Here is a 26,055-nt window from a genome sequence, read left to right as displayed (position 1 = left end):
TCCATTTGGGTTGCATATCATCAGGACAATTTGTTAGGATGGACTTTTGAGAAGAGGTTATTTATGGTTTATTAATATATTATAAGTTCTAATATATTAATATGAAATCATATGATTTAATTAGTATTGATCAAGAATTAGTTTGGAATTAATTTAGTGATCAAAAGAGACTAATTAAATCAATGGAGACTAATTGTGTAAATTAGTTATATTTATATGTTGGGCTTGTGATCCATGTTGGACTAAGTTTATGTATGGATACATAAAGAGTTGGGCCACATGAACCATGGATCATAAACTCATGGGTATGTATTAGGGTTAACCCATGACCCTTGGAATCCTACATATAAATATGTTGCTCCATGACCAAAACCGGGTGCATCTAGTCTTAGAGAACTATGAGCCGATTTTGTGTGAAAGGAATACTGTCTCAAAATGTCATCCTTTGTCCTAGATGTGTTGTGATTCCATTTGAGGCATTCACACTATTGGTGCTAAGTTCTTAAAGGCCAAATACATCAAGGATAACAAGCTACAACAAAAGGTATGTCATCTAACTTGTATTTCATGTTGTTTATACTCCATTGTATGCTAGTTGTAGGCTTAAAGTGTGAAATCCCCATTTTTACGGCCAGAAAAGACCGATTTTGTTTATGCTTTTTAAATAAAAACCAGAGTAACTTCTTAAGAAAAGTATTGCAGAATTTGTTCCCAAAACAAAATATGATATAAATTGTATCAAGCATTTCTTAAAGAAATGTATTTCCATTACATTGCAAAAACTCGGGATGTCAATCATCGATACAGACCTTAAGCATAAACTAAAAAGAAATAAACACCTTAGGCCACAAAACACTATCTGGCCTCAAATCCGTAATCTCTCGTCAAATCATCCAACTATGCTTTTTCCACTACCTGTAATACAAGAAACTGAGTGGGTCAGGCTGGGGAGCCTGGTGAGCATATAGGGTTTTCAACCCACAATAATAAGTTCATTATTTATTTTCATCAAATTGCTAACCCGATTACCCGTTCCCGTTATCCTCAGTTTACGTCCCTAAACCATCTATTATAAGGGCCCTATCCTAAGGAATTTCATCGGGATGGACACTACTGCTAAGGGGATTCCTCTGCCATATGTGTCCGTAAGGAAACCATGGGGGGGATGGAGTACATCTTCAAAAACACCTACAGGTTGCGAGCCTGCTAGCGTTCCACTGGACTGCCTAGAAAAGTCTGTGGTCGTCATCTATACTCCGCTAGACGACTGGATCATCTTAAACATCGTAAACATCGAGGCCTCTCATCATTTTAACACACATCATCTATTTCATCTACCCATTGTTCTACCTAACATATTTGTAGATACAAAATACATACATGGTCCAGATCTGTAAAACGAAGCTTACATATTTCATCCAACATACTTTCAAAGCATAAAATATATATATACGGTCTAGATCTGAAGAAAAAGTTCAGATCCGAAGGAAAGAAGTTCAGATCTTTCATTTAACATAGATCTCAAAGTACACAGTTTAGATCTGAAGAAAAAGTTTAGATCTGAGGTGAGAAAGTGTAGATTTGAAAGAAAAAGTCTCAGATCTGAAAGAAAAGTGTTAGATCTGAAAGATAAAGTGTAGATCTGAAGGTAAAAGTTTCAGATCTGAAAGAAATAAGTTCAGATCTTTCATACAACATAGATCTCAAAGTATACAGTTTAGATATGAAGAAAAAGTTTAGATCTGAGATGAAAAAGTGTAGATCTGAAGGAAAAAGTTTCAGATCTAAAAGAAAGAAGTATAGATCTTTCATCCAGCAAACATCTCAGGTAAACAGATAACATATATATCCACATAGCACATAATTTATATAAAATACTTCATATCTATGTGTAAGATGAAAGTGACTATAAACTCACCTGATACGGAGTGATTTGGACAGCACCTTGCTTCTAAAAATAATCTGCTTTGACGAAACCGGGAAGTTTGCTTGAAAACCGGGCTCCGCGCGGGCAGAGTTTCAAACCGAAAAAAACTCTTTTTATCGGAGACTCCAGGCTCTCCGAGGCTTTCTTCAAGTGCTAGGGAAGTTTCCTAGGCTTTTAGGGGGTTTGGGGAGTTAGAGAGAGAGTTTAGAGAGAGAAAGTGAAGGTTGAAGGTGTGAGAGAAGTGTTGAACCCGTCACCTCTATTTATAGGCTGTGAAACAGCTCTACTCGACGAGTTGGTACTTCTACTCGTCGAGTCTAGGCTAGGTGTCACCATTCTGGTGGCAGAACGTGGGTGGCCCACATTGTGCCACGTCACCCCTTTTGCAGCAGCACCCTGCCAACTTCTAAACCCCGTAACTTTCACATACGAGCTTCGTTTTTTACGTTCTTTATATCCAAGCGTAGGTAAAAACAAGATCTACAACTTTCCTTTTGACTCCGTCGGCTAATTCTCGACCAATCTTAAATTTAACAGTAGGAGGAGATTATATTGTTAAATGACCGCGAAGAATTCGTAACTCCTTCATACGGACTCCGTTTTCGTCTGTCTTTTTACCGTTGAGTTCCTATTAATGAGATCTTCAACTCTCATTTAGGTCGCGTAAGCCAAAAACCGCTCGAACTAAAATTCGAGTTTCGGGCCGTGCACTGCTAAGCCGAATCTTAGAAAAATCATAACTTCCTCATACGAAGTCAGATTTGGGCGTTCTTTTTTTTTGTATGTTCTCGGTTTAACGTATACTACAACTTTTGTTTAGATCACTAAGGCTAAAAATTCCTCTATCGTAAATTCACTATTTACGTCTTCCCGGTGCCGTGCCGGTTCCGTCGCGAAACTTCGACGGGTCATAACTTCTTCGTTATAACTCGGATTTCGGCGTTCTTTATATCTCCGGAATCCTTGTCACGACCACTACAACTTTCTTCATAGATATTGGGTTTATCTAACATTTTATTTTTGTACGCTTATTTTTATCCTTTATTTATTATATTATTATAAACAAGTAATAAGCACACAAAAGCACATAATTCACATAATATTCAAGTAATTCATCTTTATTACTTTAAAATGAGGTACAATGGTTGACCTAGACTATTACATCATCGCATCAATGCTTAGCCTCGAAACACGGGCGTTACATAAAGCTTTGGAAACAATATTGCATGTATAATTAGAGAAAACATAGATCCAAAGCTATTAGGGTTGTATGTTGTCACAACTGGCACTTTTGCTAGGAAATTCTACTCTTATGTAATCATTCACCTAGTGTAATAACTTGTACTCTAAGAGAAAATCATACTCTATGCTCATTCAAATACACCTCATGTGTTCAACTAAGAGTCTGAAAACCCTAAGAATCCCGGTTTGAATCCATATTGGACTAGAATTTCCTTATTGGGCCTAATGGACCAATAAGCATTCAAATTCAACTACTTTGGGCTTGGAAACCCTTATATGGGCTCTAATTGGACCCACTTTCATGAAACTTAACATTTTAGGCCATAATGGGCCTAAGATGAATAGGGTTACCGCTAATGGGCCTTGTTGGGCAATAAGTAATTCCAATAGCCTTAATGGACCCTAAACCTCTTTAATTAGACTCATTGGGCCTTGGACATCTATGAGGGCCTAATGGGCCGAAAAGTAATTATTGGGCCTCATAATTTCGAGTAAAAACAAGTAAAGGCCCAAACTACTCAACCCCTTTTCTCCTAGCCCAAGTTCTCGGCCCAACAACATCACTTAACAAAAAAAAATCTTGCATGGGGAAGAGGTTGACACCTCATTTTTACATGTAGGACTTCCACACTAATTACCTCTCATGTATCAACACACTCTCATACTTCCATGCAAAGGTCACTTCTCTCTCTTCCCTCCCTATTTCTTTCTCTCGGCCGAGACCACACACCTACACCACCATCTTCAAATTACTTCAAACAACTCTCCAAGAATTTCTCCCTCTCCTTCATAATTTCGCAAGTTGTGGGTGTCTTCAAGAGAGTTTTTCTTCAAGATCATCATATTAGGTAAGATCTTTACAAACCTAAGTTGGATTCTCACATCTTTACTCTTAAATCACTCCTCTTACCACCTTATTTTCTTGAATCATACTCTTAAAACTTCTTAGAATTCGAGAATCCTATCAAAGAAACAAGCTAGGCCAAAAACAACACCATCTTCTTCCACTTCTTCTTCAAAACCGAAACATCAAAGCAAAGGTGAGTTCATACCCCCTATTTTCGATTTTTACTTGGTTTTTGGGGGAGAATACAAGTTGCTTTATGTAGATCTATGTGTATATGCATGAATATGTGTGTTTTCCATGACTTATTTGTTGATTATGTGCTATATACTTCATAAATCAAAAATATGTTAAGAATATTAAGTTTATCACTTGGATCTACATGAAAACCTTGAGAAAAGTATGTGTTATCACATATAATACATGTAAACTAGTAGATCTGGGATTTATACACTTAAAATAGCAAAAATAAGTGTTGTATTCAAAGATCTATAAACTAAACTCAAAATTCAGCCCTTGACAGAAACGTTTTGGTCCAATCTCGAACTGTTTTGACCACCTAAATGATAATATTTTTTAAAACTGTTTTACATGCAAAAAGTTCAGGTTTATACCTTTAAAATGACTACTCTCACGTTTTCATACGATTTTTCTACAATTTTTGGCGAATTTTACAAAACTGCCTATCAGATTTGAAATAATTTCGGACCAGCCTGTGGATGTGAGCAATTTCACACTTGTTAGAGGCAATTAAAAATTATGAGAAAATTTTTGAACAAAGTAGACAAAATTTCCAAACTTCCAGAATTTACGGATCCAAATTTCGACTTACGATGATTTTTCTACAAATTTTCCAACAACTAGGTCAGAAAAGCCAAAAACCAGAAAAATGTGTGTTTTCACAAAAATAAGCCAAAAATGATATTTTTGACAAAAATGGGTTTAAAATGTTATTTTTACCACAAACTAGTCATAAACACAAGTTTTGAACAAAATGGGGACTAAAGTGTTATTTTTACAGAAATTGGGCCTTAATTGTAAATTTTTGGCTTATTGGGCCAAGAACGTCATTTTTACAAAAAGTGGGCATTTTATGCTATTTTAGTGAATACTTGTACCAAAACCAACAATAAACTAACAAACGGATTAATTTTGATCATTTTATAGGTTATTGGGTCTTAGTGGCCCATTTATATGTTTGATAGGTTTTGTATACTATTTGGGTGCTAGTTGGGCCTATAAATACCTTACATGTGAAATGGGCTTTAGTTGTCATTTTACATATATTTTGGGTCCATGTTATATAATCTCATTTGTATTAGGTTTGAAATGACTCACATGTTTAGCGATGCCCTAGTGGCTCACTTACATGGTTCGTTGGGCCTGGAATGAGTTTTATACGTTTATCTTCGCGTAAATTCGATTAAGGATCTAGTGAGTTTTTGTCGGTTGACACCTATTAAGTGTTCGATCGTAGCCTGTAGTTATAATCAGAGTCTCTTGGAAGGAGAGCGGGGTTTTGTGTATAGATCTATACGGGGATGACACCCCACGTCTGAGCTGTTCGCTACAGTTAGACTACATCAGTCTAGGGTGACTATAACCTTATTCTATTTTTCAGTCGGTGTTCAAAAACGCCAAGACAGGTGAAATTGTCATTATTTAGTATGGTTATAACGACTCACTTAGAGAAATTAATGTTATGAAGTTTGCGGAAGACTATTTTCTTTTATGTTGGATTACTAGGAAACTTACTCACACTGGTACCCCACATCGGTGTTGGTACGGCAGCATTATCTATTTTCTTTTATGATTGGATTACTCGGTAACTTACTCACACTGGTACCCCACCTCGGTGTTGGTACGACAACATTAACTATTCTACTTTTACGGGCAACATCGGGTTGTCCGGGGACATTCTATATACATTCTCTTCAATCACTTTTGACATTCTATTAAACAATAACACACTTGCATTAATACAAGATCAGACATAAACATACCAAACTATTTTAAGAAAATACAAGATTTTCTTGTGATTACAAAGTTATACAAATCATTTTCTCAAATATACTTATGAACTCACCAACATTATATATGTTGACGTTTTCAAAATAACTTGTATTCTCAGGGACTCGTTAAGCAGAAGAATCAACAAGAATAGGGGATTTTGTTTTGTGTACTGTTAAACATCATACATTGAATGTTTTGGTCATGTTATTTAAAAGATTGTACTTGATGTAAACAATGGCAGTTGTATTATATTATGCATGGTAATGATGATGTTATGTTTCATTTATATTCACTGTAATGATATTTCAAGATGAAGTCACGCACAAGCCCCCAGACGTTTCTGCCGTCTGGTTCGGGGGTGTGACATATGTGCACCATAGGATGTTGTAGTATACAAAAACCCAACAATATGTACAAAAGACTTGACGAGGACATCAAGGGTTTAAGTGGGGGAGGGTGTCACGGACAAAGTTTCTAGAAGTCTCCAGGAATGTGTAAAAAATGTTAGAACAATAAAGAATACATGAGGAGTCTCCAGAATATTCAAGACGACACTAGACGAAACTAGAATGACTCGAGAATAATCTAGAACATGCTAGATCATGCAAGAATAGCTTGGATAATATCATAACATCCTGAAGACATCTAGAACATCATAGAATAGTGTAGCATAATATGGAGTCTTTTGAAGATAATGTAGATATTGATAGAACACTCTAGAATAGTCGAGAATATACGAGACCTAGAAACTTCCCATGAGGAGGTGTAATGTCCCTATAAATAGGAAGAAAGTCTCATTTGTAGAGACCATCGAGAAGTTGTTGTAATCTATTGAGTTCTTATAATACAAGCACTCTTTCTATTCTTGAAGTGTTAGTCTCTTGCTTTCCAATTTCGTTAATACATCTAAGATCGTCGAAGTAGCCTGACTTAGTTGAAGAAAAACTAAGTGACACACGAGAAAGACTAGTAGTAAGAGTCATCCCATGACAACTGGGTTCAAATTCCCCAACCCGTGTTTTATTCTTTGAAACTTTGCATTTTTTTCCTTTGAAGGAAGCAAACACTGAGGTAGCTTCACCACTATCCGACCCGTTTGATTTCCAAAATTTACCTCTTTCTCTCTCTCTCAACATGACACTACCGCACACCGCAGTGCACTGTCACCATCTCCGATCACTTCCGCAGCTGTAGATCGCAACGGGTTCCTCTGTTCTTCTCCCCCGTCGACTTCACAATTCAGGCTCCTCCTTTTTTTTATAAGGGGTGCTACTCGTCGATGCTTAGATATATGGATTTTTGGGGAATGATTTATTTACATTTTGAGGTTACTTAGCACTTCGAATTGCATTCTTTTGTTTTGATTACAGTAGGTTTCGATGTGCACTCGGGAAGTGTTTTTGACTAAGTAGGTGTATTTTAAAATTTTTATTTATCAAATAGGTGTAGTTTTAAAAATATTTTCCAAATAGGTATAGTTAAAAATAGTAATAATAATAATAAAATAAAAAAATAAAACCTTAAGCTTTTATCCTATTTTCACTATTTTTCTTTAATAATTTTTTTTACTCTTTTGAAACCTTTTGCTATATATTTTTTATCAAATTTTTCACAAACACCATATTTACCTTTTGTTATTTCATTATCACAACTATTTTTTTTAATGCGAATAAATTTCCTAAATTATATATATAATTCATTTTCACTACAAATTTCAGAAATATAACAAATTTTGTACAATGCTTTTTATATAAACCTGTTAAGGGAAAATATAACTACAAATTAACTATCTAATAAAATTGATCAAAAGTGATACCTCTACTCTTCTCACTTGAATACATCCTAGTATAACAACAAAGTAGCATAAGCTCATAATTACTATGTGATAAAAAACTTTCCTCTAAAAAAAGAGGTTGTCATATTTTTTCGACAGAATAACAAATACTTTAACAAACTTTAAATTCTCATTATGTTTACCCCAAAGGCCCAAAGATATCAATGGACCATATACAAATATAAACCTGAGATGAGCAGCTCTATTAATCCTAAGATGAGCAGCTCATAAAAGTGAAATCCAAAACATAAACCCAAAATGCTAAAAAAATAAAATGCAAAAACCAAAATAATCAAACAAGGCTAGGAAACAAAGTATGCAAATTTAGGACGTGTTTGATACACCTCTTACCGAGTCCAGTAAGAGGTTAACTCTGACCGAGTCCCAAATCAGTATGTCTGTCTAATACACTTCAATTGAGCTCTTACTCGGTCCTGAAGTCGCTGACTCGGTAGCCTAATAAAAGTCGCTGACCGAAAGGAAAAACCTTAGTTGCCCTTATTTACCCTTTTCGTCTTCTCCTTCTTGTTGTCTGAGTTCCTTCTCCTTTGGATGATGACGATGACAAACCTATGAGACCTATCTTCTGTTTAAAATGGTAATTTCAATCCCATCGATCACGACATCATCGAACGTGAGTATTCAAGAAACGCATTAGAGAAGCAAATGAGCAATTGGGGTCAACTAGTCAAGAAATTGTTATTCTCTTCGAACCACCTTCAATTCCTCTCCATAATCAGTGATTTCTTCTCTCCGTTGGTAATGCGTTTTCTATGGCATCCCTTTAATACTGATTCTTCTTTTTGTGTTTTACGTGTTTCTTATGTGCTTGTTGCATCTCCGCTGGTAGTGAAGATGAACACCCAGTTGTTTTCGTTTTAGTATATTTGTTTTGGTATCCACTTTTTGTATTGTTTTTTGTTGAGCACCAACTGTTTGATAAAAATCCCCAATGACTAGGAAAAAAACTCTTACTGACAGGTTCATTTTCTTAATTGTTTTGTTATATATATATATATATATATATATATATATATATATATATATATAGAGCTAGGTTCATTTGTTTAAACTAATTATTGTGTTATTGTATGCATGAATATGGGCCAATCAAAATTTAAAATAAAAATAAATAAGTAAATAAATAAATAAGGGTAAATCGGTAATTTGATAATTAGTTTCCACAAATAATATCCTATAATTATGGTAACCATTGACTTCAGCTACTAGGCTTTTTAAAACCACCGTAACCCTAATCAAACCATCTCCAGCCGTCACCTCCATCCTTATGCCTCCCACCACCGGCCGCCGCCCTACCCTTCTTTCCCCAATTAATCAGACAAACGCAAACGACAATTACCAATCGTTAAACATAACATGAACCCCGAATCCAAATAACAAAACAACTCCGATCAAACCTTCTTTCCGAGCACAGGTTCGATTTTTGATGTTCGTGGGAGTTACGAATCCGAGACCTATCACATTTCAACTGCGAGCCCGTTCCTTTTGAATCGATCAATTCACAGTGCCGATTCCGAGCCGTTCGTTCCGAATCAACCATCAACAAACGTTCGCAGGAAGACGTTCTCAGTTGTTCACCCTGATTAATTTTCGATTCAGATTTCATTTGATCGCATTACACATCCAAAAGCGAGCGTTCGCAGGTGAGATCGTTCATACCATGAGATACACAATTTTGACTTTTCTGTTGGCCACCAAGAACTTCCTTAAATCAATCAGGTTTCATTCGTTCGCAGGTAACTCATCATTCTTTCGATTTTGACAGTCTTCGTTTTTCATCACAATCCTTCTCGTTCCGATTGTAATGACGATTTTGATTCCAAGGAAGAAATTGAAAGATTTTTTTTTCTGGTATTGCTCCAATTATATGTTCCATATATCCCTTGCGAACACTACTAATCACTTCATCGACCATCTCCATCTTCTTTGTTCAAATTAGGGTTCTTGATTTTAGTTTTTCATTTGTTGTTTTTTTGTTTAATTTCTGATTCTTTTGACAGGAAATGATTAATTTGCTTTTCATTCGAATTTTTTTCCTGATTTAACACTTCATTTATGTGGACAGTGCAGGATCTTGACAAGGTTGAATTCTGAAAAAGTATCAAGTATGTTTATGTAGATGATTCAATGGATGATATTGTTGAGATTCCAATTCTATTGGAATGGAATCACGAATTCCAATTCTGTTGGAATGGAAAGACGAATTCCAATTCTGTTGGAATCACAGAAGTTGATGCTTGAAGAACAGACCACAAAATTGAAACGGACCACATTATTCTTTTAGAATGTATTAGTCGTTGTTAGATTTTGATGTTTTCTTTCCCGTTTTGATTGTTTTTTAGTTTTATTCTTTAACAACAAATGTAATTCTTAACAATTGTTACCCGTATTCTATAAGAAATAATGTATTTTTTGTTTTTATTCTTCAATTGATTGTTCAAGAATTTGTTATTCTACAAGAAGTTTTTAAATTCATTATCAAGAAATAGGTTCAAGAATATTTTTATTTTTGAATATACTCATAAACATATTCTGTTAGAATGTCCGAATTAAAAGAATTATAATTCTTAAAATCGAATTTTTAAAATTAATAGAATCTATGACTCCTAAAAAAATGTAATTTTCCTTTATTAAATCTATATTAATTGACTAAATTACCCTTGTAATTAATTAAGATGATATTTTCAATTATATTTAATTCAATAATATATATTAATCACTTTCTTAAAATAAGTAAATTTGATTGGCCCACATTTATGCATACAATAACACAATAATTACTTTGAATAGAATAACCTATATATATATATATATATATATATATATATATATATATATATATATATATATATATATATATATATATATATTAGGTTTGTGGCTAAAATACTTTATGTAATATTTTTACGGGACACATGTGAACTCATGGGTAGCTATGTCTTCAAGTTTCTAAATTAAGTATTAGAAGAATGAAGTGTTGCTGCTGACTTACCTACTGTCCAAGATGCATTATATTTGTAATTAAATTAACGTCACTTTTGTGTAATTGTATATGTAATAAAACTTTGCAAGTGTTATTGGAATTTCTAGTTGTTGTCTGAACTAAGGAACAAATGGCATTGATGAAGTTTCTCAAACAATTTTTTTTCTTATTCATTTTATGAGTCAAGATCATATGTTTCTTCGGTTTATGTTAAATTTTAATTGCTTTTTATTTTAGTTTGGTAGATTGCAATGTAATTATCAACTAAAACATTTTATTCAACACAACACAAAACATAAGGATAAAATAGTCATATTCAACATTTAACAAATTCGGTCAGAGACGTAATCAAACAACATGTTTCAGATTTAGTCAGAGCTTCAGACCCAATCAGAACTCTAACTCAGTCAAATCTAACTCAGTCAGCAGCTATAAATAGCCCCTTAGCATTTTCAAAATATACATTCTTATACGAACAACCATACATTAGTCTCCTTAAAAACAATATATAAACTTCTCGCTTTAGACTTGAAGCCACAACAATTAAGCTTAGAAAAATGAACCAGATTCCATGATTAGCAAGGCTAAAAACATTTAACTGTAATAGAAATCAAACAAAATATACAACAAACACGTGAAAATGTTAAAAAGGTAAACAGAGCAACAAAAACAAAAAGCAAATTGAAACACAAAATCAAACACACAATGCTGAAAAGGTAAACAAATCAACAAAAAACGAATTGAAACACAACATCAATCATTGAAAACCTAAGTGGGAGTCGATTAGTTCAGGAAGAAATTATGAAAAAGAAAGAAAATAAAAGTTGGAAATCGAACAATATGAGAAATCGATTGGCCAGAGATGGAGGCCGGACAGCCGGTGGCCGGAGATGGAGTCGGCAGTTCTCGACTTTTTTGGCGTGGCCGGAGAAGAGTCTGGTGTACACGTTGAGGCAGGGCGGAACACAAGTATTATAAACTAGGGGGCCGGAATTACAATATCAGAACAAAGTCATATATCAAGTTTTATTTTGCTTTTTTATACTTTTATTACTAATATTTATTTTAATGTTTTATAGTGTTTTTAAAATTCTTTTACCTTTTCGTATTTTTAAAATTCTTTTACCAATTCCTAAGGGAGGAGGGAGTCATTCCCTCCCAACCCACTGAATCCACTGACACATCACTTTTTCTTTTTTGTTTTTTTTCATCTTTCCGAACCCACAATACACGAAAATCATATATTTTTGAAGCCACTCAACCCACTCAATTAAAAAAAAAATACAAAACAATCAAATGTAAAATCTTAATTAGCAATAGAGTTATCGGCGGTACCACTCCCGCTTCAACGAGTGGGTTGATTGATTTCACTAACCCACTTCATCATCTCTTTCTACTTTTTCTTTCTTATTTTCTCTTGTACCATGTGTTTTAAAACTTTTTAGTTGTTTTGTATTTTTTTTAATTGAGTGAGTTCAAAAAGATAGGATTTCTGTGTGTTGTAGGTTCGGAAAGATGAAGGAAAATAAAAGAGAAAAAGTGATGTGACAGTGGGTTGGATGGGTTTGGAGCGACCGACTCTCTCCTCCCTAATAGCCGAGAGTATGTAAATAAATAAGAAGTATATTTTTTGTTCAATAGAAAAATAGCTAATTGATTGAATTGACAACTATTACTCATCATCACTTTTACCTGTTCACTGTCTTAATCAATTTCTACTTTTTACAGAAAGAAAGAACGAGAGAGAACCTGAGTTTTCTAGTTTAATCCGGCAGAGAGGACGCCGGAGAGGAGCGACAGCCCCGAGAGGTAGCGGCAGACGGCAGAGTGCACGGCGGTGGTCCGATCTGAGTAAGCCGGAGAGGCGGCGACTGGCGGAGGGGAGAGAGAGAACGCACTGAGAAGGTGCAGTCCAACTGTGGCGTTATTCTGAGGTTTAGATTACTTTAGTTAAAAACTTGAAATTGGGTTAGATTTCTGTTTTTTTTTTTTTTTTTTTTATAGATTTTAAGAAGAGTTTTCTTGTTTGTTTAGTTTTAAAGTTAGTTTTGATTTTTCTCAGTGATTTTCGGAATTTGGCATTAATTATTGTTTAATCTTTTAGTCAATACCTAAATTTTGTAAATTATATAACATCTATACATACCAGAATTTTGAAATCGGGGGAACTGTTCAGTCATATTGGTGATTATTTCAAAAGTAATATATATACTGGCATTAAGAATCTGAAAACCAGGGGGGCCATGGCCTCCCTTGGCCCCTAAGATAGGGCACAAATGAGTGTGACTTACAAAGATTTACAAAGCTAATAAGTGGACTTGTATGGCTTCTTTTGGGTTATGTATGCAAGGCTCTGTGAATTACAGTTGTCATTTGCCTGAAATTCTGAATGATTTTGAACTCTAATGGGTGAAGTTCTGTGCTTAAGAAACCCTAAAAAACAAATCCCCAGTTTACATTTGAGCCCATATGTCCCTTGCTAGATTAATGTTTTAATCCTACATTTCTTTTCAATTCTTGCAGGTTTGAGTCTCACTGGAGCATCACATTGGATTACAACAAATTTTTTTGGGCATCAAAATTAATTCAGGTACAATTTCATCCTTCCATTTCCATGTTCTTAGGTTAACTATCATTGACACTTGGGAATTGTGACCTTTTGTATCCAATTCACTGAAAGTTGTTGGTTGTAGTGCTTTAGGATCACATATTGCACTGATGTTTGTTGCAATCTTAAAATTCATATACACTTACCACACAACCTTTGATTCCTGTACTCACAAATAACAGTTTGACTCTGTAATTGGATCCTATCATCTGATGTGGAGGAATAAAATGATTAAGAAATCTTTAGAGAATGATCAAATGCAGCAACGATCTTCAAGAAGAACCCATAAAACGCGCTCATCTTACGTATCTTGTTGCTTAAGTTAATGAGACTTATTTTTAATTACTTTTCTTGTAGCTTTGTTTTAAATTTCCACAAGTTAGATCCGGTCTTTGATTTGACCGACACTTTTTGTGTTTTGTTTATTTCTTTATTCACTTAAACCATAACCTGAATTCCCTTTTTTTGATGATCTGGTACAAACAAACACATAAACTTCATCAATAAGTCAAGTTTGACAAATACTTCCAGGATTCCAACAAGGATCTATCTATCTACACTCCACACCATAAAAAGTTGTCTTGTTTTTAGTGCATACTCCATCTTTTCAACATCTCAATTCTCATCATCATATGTAATAAATTGATTTTTTTTTTTCATCTTTTTCGGTTTACATGAATTTTTTTGTGACAATGATGTAACATTGTAGAAGAGTTGGCTTATTCATTTGTTGTTTTTTTTAGTTACGAGGGCAACTGGTAAAAAGGGGACCACAGTCCAACGATCGACCTCGGGACAACTTTCTCATGTGTCGCCGTTTGGAAGTATTATCGCCTCAAAATCATCCCAAATGATCGAGGCAACAAAACTACACCATCCTGTGTTTCGTTCGATAGCTCAGGATATTACATTCCTAAAGTTGTCAAGAACATAAAAATCACAGGCCTTGCTAACCACATATACGGTAATTGTAGTTTTTATTTCATGAATTAGCATAGAAGTCTTTGAATCTAGGAGTGTCAAGAGAATTTTTATTCGGTTTAACCGGTAACCAAGGTTACCGAATAAACCGAAAGCGGTTGAACCGAAATTTGTTTGGTTCGGTTACAGTAAATTTAAATATGTAATAACAACCCTATTTAAATCTTCTACATATTACTTTATTTTTTAAAATAACGACGGAGAAATATACTTCCAGAGATTCTTTATAGAATTAAAATGTGTAGATATATAGATGGTTTTCACTTGATTAATTGGCTTAATTAACCTTGGATATTTAACAAATGTTAAATGGTTGATGGGAAGAAACTTCAGCGATTCCCAAGTATAGGATAACATGAAGTTGTGGCCTTTTAAGGCCATAAAAGGGACTGAGGACAAACCAAAGATCGTTTTCACCTACAAATATGAAATAAAGGAGTTTTTTTGCTGAATATAATAATGCTTTTATTCTTGGTAAGATGAAACGAATTGTTGAAGTTAAACTTGGCAAAGATGTGAAAAATGCAGTGATAACAGTTTCAACTTACTTTAACAATTCACAATGCAAAACAACAAAGGATGTTGGCGCTCTTGCTAGACTAAATGTCATTCGCATGATTAACGTGTCTACAATAGCAACCGTTGCTTGTGAGAAAGCGAAAAAGAATCTTTCAAGCATTGAGTATGCTGAAATCGTCATAGGGAGCTTTCATGACGAGACAGAATTTACATTGCACATTAGTTGGGAGACATTTGAAATGTTAAACGACAATTTAGTCAAGATGTACATTACTACTATGGAGGAGTGTTTAAAGGGGGCAAAAATCGACAAATCAGCTATAGACGAGGTCATTCTAGTCGGTGGCTTAACTCGGATCCCAAAGATCGAGTCGGTGTTGGAGGATTATTTCGATGGAAAAAAATGTATTACATGAGTTTGGATGTTGACGAGGCAGTTGCATACGGTGCAGCCGTCATGGCTCAAAGGTTGAGCATTAGAACTCATAGATTATTTCAAGATTTCACGTTATTGGATGTCATACCTCTCTCCATTGAAATATATATTTTTGATGTTGTCATACCATGAGTTAACTTTTGTAAAACGTGTATTGTATTTACATAAGGGTAAACGATACACGTGATATATAAATAGAATACACAATTACAGTTAGCCTCCTCTAACTATCAAGTAATCTAATTTAGTCTAAATACTTTGTCTCATATTCCCCCTCAAGCTAATGTCGGGTACCGACTTGTATAGACCTAAGATTCACAAGCCGTTGAGTAGGTAGCGGTGTAGTTAAGACATCCGCTATCTGATCTTCTATAGAGATATGTTGAATGGATAGCTTCTTGTCAGCAACCTTTTCTTGAACAAAGTGAAAGTTAACTTCAGCATGTTTGGTTTGTGCTTGGCAGATTGGATTGGTGGATAAGTAAGTGGCTCCAAGATTATTGCACCACAGAACGGGAGTTGTCGCAGTGGGAGAACGAAGTTCACATAGGAGAGATTATAACCATGTAACTTCAGCAACGGTATCGGCCAAGGCTTTGTATTCAAATTATGTGGAGGATCTAGAGACAGTCTTCTGCTTTTTGGCTGAACACGAGACAAGATTAGCACCAAGATATATAGTGTTGATATGTATATCTTATCGACCTTTTAGAAATGGTTCGGCCATTTCTCGACGGTTCGGCCATTTCAGGATGGTTCGACCATTTTTTGACGGTTCGGCCATTTCATTTCTGGACTGTACGGTCGTTTCTTGACGGTTCGGCCATTTCCGGACGGTTCAGTCATTTCTTGACGGTTCGACCATTTTTCCTATGGTTCGGCTATTTTCGGTTTGCTCCTTCCCAAGGCGAAAAGCACACCAATCACATCAACCTTCTCATGACCAGCTTAAGGCCAACTATTGAGCTTTTTCTCCAAGAAAATGTACATCCAACTAAGTATAAATAGACCTCTCAACCCACATAAGAAAATAAGTTCTACTTCTCTCTCTTTACTTGACCGTCGGAGGCCGCTCCCTCGACGCAAGTCCTGGGGCGACTCTAACGATCTCGCTTATGAATGTAACAGATATCAAATCGAGGCTTGCTAGTAGCATCGAAGCATATGTACAGTAGAAGAAACGACTCGATAAACCTCGTGACGAAGATCCGGGTTATATTAAGTGCGACATCCGTGGGACACCGAGCAAATAGCTACTCCACGAAGAAGCTTCATCGAATCTCTTACAAATATGCATATATGCACAGGTTTTATCTCCAAAAACGTATCTCATACCCTTGTTTAGCAACCTCAGTCCCAAGGAAATAAAAGAGAGGACCCATGTCCTGAGCTGCAAAGGTTTTGCTCAATCGCTTGACAATGCTGTCAATAGTAGCAAGATTGTTACCCGTAAGGATGATGCCATCCACATAAACAAGCATGTACAAAATGGTGCCGCTAGAGGAGTATGAACAAGGAGGAATCGGTTTTGGTTCCTCGAAAACCAAGAGAGACCAGTGCTCGTGAGAGACGATCAAACCAGGACCGTGGTGTTTGTTTGAGCCTGTAGATGGATTTATAAAGATGATATACATGGTTTGGACGTTGTGGATCCGTAAAGCCAGGTGGTTGTTGAACATAAACGATCTATGTTAGATCACCGTGACGAAATGCATTTTGAACATCCAACTGACGAAGGGGCCAAAGTTGTGAGATTGCAAGAGAAAGAACAACTCTAACGGTTGTAAATTTGATAACCGAGCTAAACATTTAATGGTAATCAATACCAAGTTGTTGATGAAAACCTTTGGGACGAGTTTGGCTTTGTAACGCTTGATAATACCTGATTGATCTATCTTAATTTTGTAGACCCACTTACAATCAACAATATTGGCATGCTTAACTGAAGAGATTAAGGACTAAGTGCAATTGCACATAAGCACGTCATATTCTTCATCCATGGCTTTCCGCCATTGGGGAGACTAATTTGCAACTGAAAACGACGAAGGCTCAGTTTCGTCGTGTGCAAAAGTGTGATACGCTGTTGGATCATAAGGAACCCGTGGTTTCGGATTCTGACACAGATTCGTTGGACGAGCACGTGTTGACATGGCTGTTGTGGTCGATTTAGCAATGACCGGTCTAACTGTGATTGGTTCTGTAGTGGTAGCAGCAGGTTCGGTGACAAGTTCTGTGACAAAACCGTGTGTGGTAGGTGGGATGGTGGGTTTTCAACGTTGGCGAACGTAGGTACGAAGTGGTACGGTTGCTAATGGCGTATCGATGGGGGCTTGATCATTTGGGTAGCTAGATACGTATGCATCTGGTGGTGATGGTTTACAAGGTTGATGACCAGATGCGTTAGACAGAAAGGGAAAGTGTTGTTTGTTGAAACGAACATGTCGGCCAATGTAAATCCGTCTGGTGGTGGTATGTAGATATCGATAACCATGATGTGAGGGGATTGTATCCGAGGAAAACACTTGTTATGGACTGAAAATACATCTTGTGCTTATTGTACGGTCGAATGTGAGGAAAGCATTGTACACTGAAGACTCGTAAGAATTAGTAGTCAGGTTTTCGTGTAAAGAGATATTCGAATGGTGATTTGTTGGCAAGATCCGTGAGGTTATATGTTTAATGAGATGAATAGCGGTGCCATAAGCAAAGTGCCAATACTTCAACGGAATACCAGATTGGGAAAGGAGAGTGAGACCGGTTTCGACAACATGTCGGTGACGACGTTCAACAAGGCCGTTCTGTTCACTTGTGTGAGGGCATGAGAGACGGTGAAGAATCCCAAGAGAGGTGAAAATTTGTGATAGATTTCGGAATTCCCTACCCTAATCATTTTGGATTTAATCTTGGTGCTAAATTGACGTTCGATCATGATAGTAAACTAATTAAAGACACCTAACACATCCGACTTGTGTTTCAACGAAAAAAACCACATATATATCTAGAGTAATCATCAACACATAATAAAAAATAATGATGACCGTCAATGGAAGGAATAGAAGTGGGGCCCCAGACATCACAAACAATTAAATCCAAGAAATGATTACTCTTAAAATTTGAGGAAGATAAGTGTAGTCTAAAAAGCATCAATTACAAAAAGAAACAAATTTTATTGCAAATTGGAAGATTAAATCTAGAAAGCATAGTTTTTAAAAACTAGGAATGCGAATGTCCAAGTCTTTGGTTGACAAATGTCTGGAGAAACACGAAGTTGTAAAAGCGACTTTCGGAAGACTGCAAAATTGCGGGAGACGCATGGAATAGAGTCTGTTGTTACTTGGACCCGTGAGGAGGGTTGTGTGTGAACTGTCCTTAACAACAAAAAAGAAGAGTGAAATTCAAAGAAAAAATGATTATCTTGACAAAAACGTTGAATTCAAATAAGATTTTTTTCTTAAATTTCTGGAACATGAAGAATATTTGGGAGAGAAAAGGTTTTAGAGGGCGAATGAAAACGAGTGGAACCGACATGAAGGATAGGTAAGCTCTTACCATTGCCAACATGGAGAAAAATCATCACCATAGTAAGGTTCATGGCATTCAAAGGTCGATGTGTCTTGTGTGACAAGGTTGATTGAATCGGTGTCGGGAACCCATGTATGCATTTGTTGGGATCTAAAGTCTACGAAATTGGCAGATGGTTGCTGAGGCGGTCTTTTGATGGTTGCGGGATCACAGTTATGGCATTGAGAGGGTACATGACCAATGCCACATCTATTGCAGGTTCCGTAAACAGTGTTCTGAGTTGTTACGTAGTTGAACTGTTGGTTTCTGTTTCCCCCAGTTTGCTGCTGATTGTTTGAGCCTTGTCCACGACTGCGACCATGTCCGCATAAATTTTAGGAACGAGATGAGTAAAATTCTTGAGCGGTTTAGTTGGCCAGTTGTAGTTGTAAGCCAAGTTGATACACCATTTGTTGTATGGCTTGGATTGTATCGGCTTGAGGAGCGGATGTAGTGGAGGATAGTCGATTGGTTGTAGCAGTAAAGTCCTGAACAGGAGAGTAGATTTCTAAATCATATAGTCATGATCGAATAAGAGACCCGAAAGCTCTACGAAGGCGATGGGATGTTCTCGGGCGAGAAGGTTAGACTTCGGACCATTGTATTCTTCGTGAAGACCGGAAACAACAAACGGGACAAGATCCTTCCGATGTTTGCAAGAGCTTTAGCGTATTCTTTCGCTCTGGAAAGATAGGTAGAGATAGATTCTTCAGATTGCATCTCTATCTTGAGTAATTGCGTCTTGAGGGTGTATTGTCGAGAGATAGATGGAAGAGCATACATGCGTGCGAGGGAGAGCCATATATCTCTAGAGGTATCGCCTTGAACATGTGGGAAGGAGTCTTCAGAGATTATTGCGATAATCAACATTCGAACGTGTGCATTGTTCAAGATTCATATAACATAGTCTGGATTCGGTTGAGTTTTGGGTTGTGCATCAGTGGACACGTCTGGTAGGGTTTGGGATGTACATGGAAGAGAGCCGTCAACATATTGGTAAAGGTTGTTTGTGATAAGAAACGGTTAGATCATTGTTTTCCAAAAACCGTAATTCGTTGGAGAAAGGATGAAGGCTAATTTGTGTGAGTTGTGCGAGTCTTTTTTTGCTGTTATGAAGGATTGAATTGCCATTGTAAGCTGATAAGCTAGGCACGAGAAAAGAAGAAGAAGGTGGTCTACTGTCGTAGAGGGTAGGGTCGGTTGGCTTTGATACCAAGTTAACTTTGGTAAAATGTGTATTGTATTCACATTAGGGTAAAAGATACATGGGATATATATAAATAGAATACACAATTACAGTTAGCCTCCTCTAACTATCAAGTAATCTAATTTAGTCTAAATACTTTGTCTAATACCACGAAACACTCAGATTCCCATAACACCCATAGCACCCATAACAGTATCACATAGGTATGAAACTACAGTAACCAGTTAAGTTAAGTGTGGACACAGTTGTCTACCAGTGAGAAAGGACTAAAGCAAGTGGCAATCATTTTCTTGGGATGCTTACTCACTCGAGATTACCAATGGCTGCTAAAGCAGAGATAGTGTTCCAAGACACCTTTGTGTTCGACATAAACAGGATCTTGACGGTTAGTTCGAAGGTGATTTTAACTAGTGAAATGAAGAAACTCAAGATCAGTGACAAGAATGGAAGACTCATTAATGATGATATCCAAAATAGGATCAAGGATTCCCGAGAGTACAAAGTGGCAGATGAAAATTTTAAAGAACAAACAAGGGCCCTAAATAAGTTATAAGGTTGCGTCTACAACATAAATAAAAGTATCTCCAACGGTGATGGGACAAACGAAATGCAAAAAAAGATTGATGAAATGAACAAGTGAAACAAGGACAACTCATATGCATATGCTCGTGACCTTAATATCATTAAGAATAATCTGGAGTATTCTTGTAGAATTTAAACTCAAGTTTCTTTTTTGGAAAGAAATGATAAAATCAAAGGTATTTTTTTTTAAAAAGATATCAATATCAGTTATAATGTTGAATCCTTAATGAAATCATGAGGATTACCAAGTGTACATGCATTTTGGATTTATATGTTGTAGATTGTTAAGAAACTCCTAAAAGATTAAATTTGTTTGACAAATTTGAATAGAAAATGACATCAACTCAAAAGTAGGTTTCCTAAAAACATGTTTTTTATACATGTTGTTAGAAGATGATGATTTTTGGTATTTGACTTCAGTTGACTTTTGTCTCGACTTAAAGAAATGATTAAATTGGTTTGCAAAATGTTCATAGTTGATGATTCTACATTAAAAATGTCATCAACTCGAAAGTACATTGTCTAAAATGAAAGTTGTCAACTAAGATTCTGGCAACTAAGGATTTACAAGTTGAGGATAACTATAGGAGATGACGTGATCTATCATATTAACATGTGTTGTATGAATTTAGAAGATGAATCTTATATATATATATATATATATATATATATATATATATATATATATATATATATATATATATATATATGTATGTATAGTTTATTGATAAACAAGTCAAATAATTATAATGTGAAAAAATGTCTAAGATTTGTAGAGGAATTGGCTTGGCATAAGGTTTAAGAATATATGATTTTACATCATTATATTTCTTGAAAGGCTTATTGATATAAAAGTCATTAAGTTTGTCAAATTTTGTTGGTTTTGTCCATTTGATGATTTTTTGTTCGGTTATGTCCTTAAGTTTCTTAAAAGGCTTCTAATAAACACAAACTCTTTATAGGTTTAGTTCTGGTTCGTTCCAGCCCATAATTCCTCAACATACTCAGTCATTTAGTTAATCTTACAATTTACAATAACTCAAAACTATTTAATCCATCAATCTATGGTTTTAAGGACATGAACGAACAAAAAATCATCACATGGACAAAATCAACAAAAGTTGACAAATGTAAGACTTTTATGTCAATAAGCCTTTCAAGAAACAAAATGATGTAAAATCATATATTCTTAACCTTTATGCCAAGCCAATACCTTGAAAAATTTTGAAATTTTTTCAAAGTTCCTTCACATTATAGTTATTTGACTTGTTTAATAATATATATATATATATATATATATATATATATATATATATACTCATCTTCTAAATTCGTACAATACATGTTAATATGATAAATCGCTTTATCTCCTATAGTTATCCTTAGCTATCCTCAACTTGTAAACCATTGCCAGAATCTTAGTTGACAATTTTCATTTTAGACAATGTACTTTCGAGTTGATGACATTTTTAATGTATAATCATCAACTATGAACACTTCTCAAACCAATTTAATCATTTGTTTAAGTTGAGATAAAAGTCAACCGAAGTCAAACACAAAGAATCATCATCTTCTAATAACGTGCTTAAAAAACATGTTTTTTAGGCAACCTACTTTTGAGTTGATGACAACTTCAATTCAAATTTCTCAATCAAATTTAATCTATTAGGAGTTTCTTAACAATCTACGACATACAAATCCGAAATGTGTTTACTCTTGGTAATCCTTGTGATTTCATCAAGGATTTAACATTGTAAATGATATTGATATTAAAAAAAATACCTTTGATGTTGATGATTTTTTGCCAAAACAGAAACCTGAGTTTAAATTCTACAAGAATGCTCTATATTATTGTTCATGACCTTAAGGTCACAAACAAATGCATTTGGGGCTGTCTTTGATCCACTTGTTCATTTCATCAATCCTTTTTTTTTAGCATTTCCTCTAACCCATCACCATTGGAGATCCTTTTCTTTATGATGTAGATGCTACTTTGTAACTCATTTAGGGCTCTTGTTCTTTAAAATGTTCATCTGCCACTTTCTACTCTTGGGAATCCTTGATCTTATTATGGATATCATCATCGATAGTCTTCCATTCTTGTCACTAATCTTGAGTTTCTTCATTTTTCGAGTTAATATCACCTCTGAACTAACTGTCAAGATCTTATTTCTGTCGACCACAAAGGTGTCTTGGAACTCTATCTCCCCTTTAGGAGCTGTCGGTAATCTCGAGTGAGTAAACATCCCTAGAAAATGATTGTTGCTTGCTCTGTCCTTTCTCCTTGGTGCACAACTGTATCCACACTTAACAGGTTGTCTTCTATAGTTTCATACCTCTTTGATACTATTATGAGAATCTGAGTGTTCCGTGGTATGACAACATTAGAAATATCTCTTTCATTTCTAATACCTAAGGAGAGAGGTATGACATCCAGTAACTTGAAATGACTATCAGTTCTAATCCTCAACTTTTGAGCCATAACGGTTGCACCGTATGCAACAACCTCATCAACATCCACACTCATGTATCACTTTTTTCCATCGAAAAATCCTCTAGCATTGACCGAATCTTCGAGATCCGAGTTGACCCACCAACTAGAATGACATCGTCTATAGCCGATTTGTCGATTTTTGCCCCATTTAAACACTCTTACATAGTAGTAATGCACATCTCGAATAAATTTTCGTTCTACATTTCAAATGTCTCCCGACTAATGCACAATATAATTTTTCCCTCGTCATGAAAGCTCTCTATGAAGATTTCAATATAATCATTTCTTGAAAGAATCTTTTTCACTTTCTCATACGCACGTCTCAATTTCCCCAATGCTTTTATGTTCCGTGATAAGTCTTTATTATGCATATTTTGGTATTCATCAACAAAGTGGGTTACCATCCTGTTATTGAAGTCTTCACCTCCTTAATAAGGGTCACCAGCAACTGTTTTGACATCAAAAGTCTCACCCCTTTCAGTAATGCTCGCAACAAAGACATTAAAAGTGCCCCCGCCAAGATCAAAGACAACCACATTGATGTTTTTAGTAACATCACACTTATTATGTTGAACATAAGCAATGGCTGCTGTTGTAGGTTCGTTGATCATGCGAATAAGGTAAGTTGGTACTGTTATCACTACATTTTTCACATATTTACTAAGTTTAACATCAGTAATTCGTTTCATCTTACCAAGACTGAAAACGAAAATATCTTCAACAAAAAACTACTTTGCTTCATCTTTGTAGGTGACAAACCATCTTTGGTTTGCCCTTAGCCCCTTTTTATGACCTTAAAAGGCCACAACTTCATGTTATCATGTACTTGGGAATCACTGAAATTTCTTCCCATAAACCGTTTAACATCTGTTAAATATCTAATGCTAATTAAGCGAATATAGTCAAGAGAAACCCATCTATATAACTACACATTTTGATTCCATAAAGAAGTTTTGGAAGTACATTCCTTCATTGTTATTTTAAAAAATAAAGTAGTATGCAACAGATTTAAAATAAGGGTGTTATGCGGTCGGTTTTATCGATTTTTTAACATATTTAAATTTATCATAACCAAACAAAATAAATTTCTTTTAAACCGTTTTCGGTTTATTCGGTAACTCTGGTTACCAGTTAAATTGAATAAAAATTCGCTTGAAACCCCTAGATTTAAAGACTTCTATGCTAATTCATCCAATAAAAACTACAAATTTTTTTAGCATATATGTGGTTATCAAGGTTTATGATCTTTATGTTCTTGGCAACTCCGCCAATGTAGTATTGTTGCTTCGATCATTTGGGATGATTTCTGGGCGATCATACTTCCAAACGACGACACATGAGAAAGTTGTTCCTAGGCCGATGTCTATCATTGGACCATGGTGCCCCTTTTCCCCGTTGCACTCATAACTAAAATACAACAAATGAATAAGCCAACTCTTTTACAATGTTACATCACTATCACAAAAAAAAATTCATGTAAACTAGAATGGTAAAAAAATCAATTTATTACATATAATGATAATATGTTGAATAGATGGAGTATGCACTAAAAACAAGACAACTTTTATGGTATGGAGTGTGGATAGTTAGACCCCTGGAAGTAATTGTTAATCTTGACTTATTGATAAAGTTTATTGTTTGTTTGTAAGTGATCATAAAAAAAAGGAATTCATGTTATCGTTTAAGTGAAGGGTTATTGACATCGAAGCACAATAACGTTTTGTGTTTGGTTTTAAAAGGTTCTTCAAGTAAATTTCGTATCTCTAACCCCATTAAAGTAGAAAATTACCTGCTAAAAAAAGGAATTTTGTTGGAGCATGAAAATGCTCTATAATGATGAGTGATTTATTGTAGTAGAATATTCTTTTGTATGAGAGTATATTCCCTCCGATAGTATATAAAGTGGAGATGAATTGTCATTTTATTTTAAAAGTGCATTACGTAGACTTTAGAAAGAGAGAGAGAGTGTTTAGCTGGGGATTCTCCCTAGCCATGAGAGTTGTTCTTGTAACATGTTGATTCTCTCTATCTATCCATTATAGTTTACTTACATGTTTATGTTAATCATTGTTGATACGATTATCTTCTTGATATTATCTTTCTGCACCAATCCAATTGAGAAAATGGGAACCTACAAGTGATATCAGAGCGAGACCTTGAAGATCTAACTGATTATTTCAAGGGAACGATCCCGATTGGTTTATTATCTTGAAGATTTTCTCAGCCTTCGCAACTAAAATTTTTTTGTGAGTTTTTTACTGTTTTTGTTGGTGATGTTGCTTCAAAAATAAATATTATGTTGTTTCCGTTCATACACATTTGATGCTGTTAAATCTAAGTTCATGAAGGTAATTATATTTTGCTGAAATGTAATTATCATATTTCATGGTAGATGGAAGCAATTCCTCTTTAATTGTAAATTAGAATTACACAATCACATCAAGATTATCGTTCATCTTGAATTAATATGGATTGTTTCCTCTTTAATTGTCAATTAGAATTACACAATCACATCAAGATTATCGTTAATCTTGAATTAATATTGATTGTTTACATGTTTTAGTTCTAGTTGTCATTACATCAAGCTACTAATATCATGCAATGCTAGGAAAGGTTTACACAGACTTTTAGATTTTCCATAACAAGGTTGATTGTTTTAGTTTAAGTTGTCATTCTTCAACTTTTTTTTTCTCTTATGAAATTAAACGCTTTTTAGTTCCAATTCACAATTATTAATTTGATGTTTTTTCTTCAATTTTTTGATTGCGAGATCGACAAGTTCACGAGGTGAAAGATCAACAAT

General features: G+C 35.1%; 2 protein-coding genes and 1 long non-coding RNA gene across 3 annotated transcripts; 2 read left to right on the top strand and 1 right to left on the bottom strand.

Annotated features, from left to right (window-relative positions):
- The first annotated feature begins 12,507 nt into the window (after window positions 1–12,507).
- Window positions 12,508–14,671, top strand: LOC145136314 (uncharacterized). Its single transcript, XR_013720378.1, has 3 exons — window positions 12,508–12,798; window positions 13,388–13,454; window positions 14,216–14,671. It is a non-coding gene; the product is annotated as an uncharacterized LOC145136314 (long non-coding RNA).
- A 261-nt stretch (window positions 14,672–14,932) lies between these two features.
- On the top strand, window positions 14,933–15,388 carry LOC145140222 (ribosome-associated molecular chaperone SSB1-like). The gene has a single exon (XM_079073788.1). It carries the CDS (start codon window positions 14,933–14,935, stop codon window positions 15,386–15,388), a length of 456 nt encoding a protein of 151 aa, XP_078929914.1.
- A 7,370-nt stretch (window positions 15,389–22,758) lies between these two features.
- Window positions 22,759–23,285, bottom strand: LOC145140221 (heat shock 70 kDa protein-like). Its single transcript, XM_079073787.1, has 2 exons — window positions 23,095–23,285; window positions 22,759–23,053 (listed from the first exon to the last, which is right to left on the bottom strand). The coding sequence occupies exons 1-2, from the start codon at window positions 23,283–23,285 to the stop codon at window positions 22,759–22,761; spliced, it is 486 nt and encodes a 161-aa protein (XP_078929913.1).
- Window positions 23,286–26,055: the final 2,770 nt, after the last annotated feature.

This window comes from Lactuca virosa, chromosome 9 (genome assembly GCF_052849685.1).
Source record: "Lactuca virosa cultivar CGN04683 chromosome 9, Lactuca_virosa_CGN04683_v6, whole genome shotgun sequence".
Classification (NCBI taxonomy): domain Eukaryota; kingdom Viridiplantae; phylum Streptophyta; class Magnoliopsida; order Asterales; family Asteraceae; genus Lactuca; species Lactuca virosa.
The sequence above is the reverse complement of the archived record's forward strand: the minus strand, read 5'-3'. Positions and strand labels throughout refer to the sequence as shown.